We start from the raw sequence: 4,857 nt of genomic DNA, 5'->3' as shown, positions 1-4,857 counted from the left end.
AACTAATTTTGGTCTAAAATGCCCAAAATAATTTACTCAAAAAATTATATATACACTCTTATGTCAGTACTGAGTACCCTTCCTTTAAATAATTGTAAAAGTAACATATCGCACCAGCTTAAAAAGTGCAAATACAAGGGAAAAAGTGATTAATTCTCTGCGTGATGCATGTTTTCCCTAGAAAATGCCTTACGCTCTGCAGGGGGTATAAAAATTTGTCCCTACAAGCGCTTCGTTAGTGCCCAGACCTGCGCGGTATGAAACTCCGTAATATAACATTTCTCCCCCTAAGTTCTTTTAGGTCGAGCAGTCATAATCCTCTAGGTGTGCAGGTTTCCGCCTGACTCGTCTTGGTGTTTTGAATTCTCCAGGCATAGCTTCAACTTCTGGTGAGCACGGCGCCGCATCATGAGTTTCAACGACTTCCGGTTGTCTGGACGGTTGTTGCGGTGGTACTATTTCATCGCGTAATGCACTTGTTTGGGTCTTCTCGGGTTGTGTTTCTGGTTGTGGTGTCGGCACAGGATCTAAGATATTCTCGCCGCTATCTCTCCTATTCGTCGGTGTATTTTACCGCCTTCATGTACGTGGTAGGAGAGGGGTCCTGATTTTGCTTCGATTACTCCTGGCAACCATTTCGGATCTGTACGGTTATAATTCCTCATCCACACCTCATCTCCGACTGAAAAGGACCGGGTTGGAGCACTTTCAGTGAGAATATTTCCTCGTTTTGCACTCAATCGCCTCTGGAGATTTGGTTTGATGAGACTCAACTTTGTAGTCAACTTTCGGTTCATTAAAAGTTCCGCTGGAGACATCTCGGCTGTTATTTGTAGCGTTGTTCTATACGCAAAAAGGAATCTGTTCACTCTTGTTTTTATGGAATCGACAGATGGAGAACTACTCATCTTCTTCATTGCACTTTTGAAGGATTGAACTGTTCGTCCTTCACTTCCATTTGTTGACGGATGGTATGGAGCACTTGTGACGTGCCGAATGCCATTGTTCTTCATGAATATGTCAAACTCGCTGCTTGTAAAACTCAGGCCGTTATCAGTTACACATATCTGGGGTAGACCATGGGTGGCGAAGGCGATCCTCACACATTCGATTGTTGCCTTTGACCCGTAGTTGTTGGGGTTCAATGGATAGGCCTCGATCCATTTGGAAAATTTGTCGTCTAGAACCAGGAATACCTTTCCGAGAAAGAGTCCAGCAGAGTCTAAATGAAGCCTCGTCCATGGTTGGGTGACGTTATTCCAAGGGTGTAACGGTGCTTTTGGCTGCATGTTTTGGTGTTCTTGGCAAGGTCGACATCCTTTAACCCTTTCCTCGATATCCCGATCCATGTTGGGCTACCAAATGTAGCTGCGGGCCAACGCCTTCATTCGGCAGGTCCCTGGATGCGCAACGTGCAACTATTCCAAAATGTTGGATTGCAGAGCTGCTAGCACTACTACTCGGTTGCCCCACAACATACATCCATCCTCGACTGACAGTTCGTTCTGACAACTTTTGTAGGGTTTCCACTGATCCAGGGCCGTCATGTGTTCTGGCCATCCATTGCATACAAAGTCAAGCACAGGATCTCTTCTGGTGTTTTCTGCACTTCATGTGGTGTAACAGGAGAATGTACAAGTTCGGTGAGCATCACTTCACTTTTTGCTCTTGAGGAATCCTCTGAAGGCAGGGGAAGACGACTCATTCAATCCGCGTTTGCAATTAACTCTCCGCGACAATATCTCAATTCATAATTATATCGCGACAACAGCAAAGCCCACCTCTAAATTCTAGAAGCTGCAAGGCTGGGAACAGCTTTATCAGCGCCGATTAAACCCAATAGTGGTTTGTGATCCGTGAAGATGGTAAACTTGCGCCCATATAAGTATTGATGAAATTTCTGGACCGCAAAAACTACTTCCAAACCTTCTTTCTCCAATTGAGAGTAGTTGCGTTCAGCAGGAGATAGTGTTCGGGAAGCATATGCTGTGGGCCTTTCGGTACCCTCTGACAATCCATGGGAGAGCACTGCACCCATTCCATACGGCGAAGCATCGCAAGAAAGCAGCAATGGTTTCTCTGCATCATAATGTACGAGAAAACCGGAAGAGCACAGTAGTTCTTTTGCTTTGTTGAAGCTTTTGGTTTGCTCGCTGTTCCATTTTCACGTTTAGCCTTTTCGTAACAGCTGATGCAGTTGTTCAAGCAATCCGGCAAAGTTTGGTAGGTGTCGGTGATAGTAATTTTACATACCCAGGAAGGATTTCAATTCGGTGACATTGCTTGGAGTGAGTAATTTTAGAATCGGATCTAATTTTGACTTGACCGGAGCGACACCTCTACTTTTGATCATGAATCCTAAGTATATCACCTCGTTCACCATGAAAGAACACTTTTCTTTCTTTAATCTTAGTCCGCAATTTTTGATTACTGTAAGTGTGTCTCTTAGATTTGCCAACAAGTCCGATTGACTTGTTCCTGCAATCAAGATATCGTCTACTTTAACCGTAAGGCGCGGTATGTGTCCTAATCTCTTCTTCATCTCCCGTTGGAACATGCCTGATGCCGAGTGTACGCCATACTGCAATCTGGTCGGTTGATATAATCCCTTATGCGTATTTACGGTCAAGTATTCCCTTGACCCTTTGTCCAACTTCAGTTGTTGATATGCATGACTGAGTTATAGCTTGCAAAACAGTTTTCCCCCGTTCAGCGTAGCCAGCAGATCTTCAGTTTTCGGCACAGGATAGCTGTCGAGGTCAGCGGCCTGGTTAACTGTCAATTTGTAGTCTCCGCAAATTCTTACTGTCCCGTCGTCCCTTGGAACTGGAGCGATGGGTGCGGCCCACTTTGAATATGCGACATGTTGATAAACCCATTTTTGACGAGTCCGTCTAGTTCCTGTTCTACTTTATCTTTGAGAGCATAAGGGACAGTGCGAGCTCTGAAGAATCCGCGCTTTGCCACCGGGGAAACTGGAATATGCACAAGGGTGTCTTTCAATATTCCTAATTCAAATTTAAATACCTCCTCGAATTCTGAAAACAATGCATCTAGGTTTCTGTCAGTGTTAATTGTGTGTACTTTTTAGGTGTCGAACAACGATTGCCAGTCCAGAACAATGTCGTGCAGCCAATTTCATGAGGGTTGGGGAATCGTTCGGTGTGACTACGATGGGGAGTACTTTCTTTTGTCTTTTGTAGTTTACTGACACGTTAACAACACCGACTGGTTTGATAACTTTCCCAGTATACGTACGCAATGTGACCTTGACTGGTTGGATTTCGACTTTCTTCCCCAATGTTGTTTCCAGGACGCTTTTGCTTATTACCGAAACTGATGCTCCAGTGTCTAACTCCATCTGGATACCGTGGTTGTTTATCGCCAGATCGATCATGATAGAGTTTTCTCTTGGTAATCCCACTTTGTACATGCTGTAGAATGGGTGTTCGTTTTCAGGATGTCTCTCATCCGTGTTACCTGTTGCTTGCATTTCCTCAGTCAGTTGCCATATCTTCTTTCCGCTACGCTGACTACCGGCTCTAGCTTTCTTTCGACACTTTCTTGCGGTGTGTCCCTTGTTCCTGCAAAAGGAACACTCTTTGTCTCTAAACGAACATGATTCCGGAAGGTGATCTCCCCCACAGCGAAAACAGTCTTGCCGCATTCCGTTGAAAACTTTGGATTTCAGTTGCTTGGGCGATCGAAGATTCCATAGACAAGGCAATGTTTGTCGCCCTTTCTAACGTCAATCCTTCGCCCTCACTGTGGAGTTTCTGTTGGATACAATCATGAATTACTCCACACACTAGACGGTCGCATAGCATGTCCGGTAATGTTACCCCATAATTACAATAAAGACATCTCAAACGAACTAGCTGCACCTGTCATGTTCTTGACAAACAACAGTTTGGAAACTGCTACATTTCCAACCTGTGAAAAATCTGCAAAAATAATACCATTGCATAAATCTGGCGATCGCTCAAACATAGATAACCACCGACCCATTTCCGTACTAAATGTGTTGTCTAAAGTCATCGAACGAATCGTCTACGACCAGCTAGCCGATTATTTAGAAAATCAAGATCTATTGAGTGAGCACCAATATGGTCTTCGACGAAAAAGATCTACACGTGAAGCGGTTAAATCACTTGTTGACGATATAAGATACAATATGGATAAAAGTAAGAAAACCGGAGCTCTATTCATGGATTTGAGAAAGGCCTTTGATGCCGTAAACCATGGCTGCCTTCTTCAGAAACAGCCTTTTTATGGTATTACTAGCACTGAAATTAATTGGTTAAGCAGTTATCTTTTTAATCGAAATCAAACTGTTTTCATTGATGGGGCATACTCAGATCCTAAAAATATGACACATGATGTACCCCAAGGTTCCATTCTGGGTCCATTGCTATTTATTTTTCTTATCAATGACTTACCGTCTAGCATTGATGTATGCTGATGACACAGTCATATATTCATCAAGCAAGGCGTTAAATGAAATTGAACATTGTATAAATTTGGATGCAAATATCATTCACGTATGGATGAAGGAAAATTGCCTAATTCTTAATCCAAAAAAAGGCAAAACAGAATTCCCGAAAACCACAAGCCTCTGTCAGTATTGTGATCGATCAAAATGATATAAACCAACCAGATTATTACGAATACCTTGGGATTCAACTGGATACTCACCTCAACATGAACCATCATCTTAAAAAAACATACAAGCGTATAACCTCACGCGTCAAACTTTTATATAAAATACGTTATAAAAATTTCTCCAAATGTTGCTGAAACCACCTTTAACTCAATGATCCATCCACTGTTCTTCTACTGCTACTACATATTTAGTGG

General features: G+C 43.0%; 2 protein-coding genes across 2 annotated transcripts; both read right to left on the bottom strand.

The window, feature by feature from the left end:
• Positions 1-297: 297 nt before the first annotated feature.
• LOC130642273 (uncharacterized protein K02A2.6-like) lies at positions 298-1,349 on the bottom strand. Its single transcript, XM_057449362.1, has 2 exons — positions 575-1,349; positions 298-527 (listed from the first exon to the last, which is right to left on the bottom strand). Exons 1-2 carry the CDS (start codon positions 1,347-1,349, stop codon positions 298-300), a joined length of 1,005 nt encoding a protein of 334 aa, XP_057305345.1.
• Positions 1,350-1,783: 434 nt separating this feature from the next.
• LOC130642272 (uncharacterized) lies at positions 1,784-3,827 on the bottom strand. The gene is made up of 5 exons (XM_057449361.1): positions 3,646-3,827; positions 3,213-3,584; positions 2,807-3,061; positions 2,254-2,675; positions 1,784-2,079 (listed from the first exon to the last, which is right to left on the bottom strand). Exons 1-5 carry the CDS (start codon positions 3,825-3,827, stop codon positions 1,784-1,786), a joined length of 1,527 nt encoding a protein of 508 aa, XP_057305344.1.
• Between the last annotated feature and the right edge of the window lie 1,030 nt (positions 3,828-4,857).

This window comes from Hydractinia symbiolongicarpus, chromosome 4, assembly GCF_029227915.1.
Source record: "Hydractinia symbiolongicarpus strain clone_291-10 chromosome 4, HSymV2.1, whole genome shotgun sequence".
Lineage (NCBI taxonomy): Eukaryota > Metazoa > Cnidaria > Hydrozoa > Anthoathecata > Hydractiniidae > Hydractinia > Hydractinia symbiolongicarpus.
Note: the sequence above shows the minus strand (reverse complement) of the source record. Positions and strands in the feature narration are given on the sequence as shown.

What these genes read in the sequence shown, in the direction of transcription:
- LOC130642273 (XM_057449362.1), bottom strand. Translation starts at nt 1,349, where the DNA reads ATGGATCGGGATATCGAGGAAAGGGTTAAAGGATGTCGACCTTGCCAA. An exon ending in CTACCACGTACATGAAGGCG is followed by an intron (nt 528 to 574) that starts GTAAAATACACC and finishes AGAATATCTTAG; the next exon opens with ATCCTGTGCCGACACCACAA.
- LOC130642272 (XM_057449361.1), bottom strand. Translation starts at nt 3,827, where the DNA reads ATGCTATGCGACCGTCTAGTGTGTGGAGTAATTCATGATTGTATCCAA. An exon ending in CCAGTCGGTGTTGTTAACGT is followed by an intron (nt 3,062 to 3,212) that starts GTCAGTAAACTA and finishes TAACACTGACAG; the next exon opens with AAACCTAGATGCATTGTTTT. An exon ending in CGAATTGAAATCCTTCCTGG is followed by an intron (nt 2,080 to 2,253) that starts GTATGTAAAATT and finishes ATTATGATGCAG; the next exon opens with AGAAACCATTGCTGCTTTCT.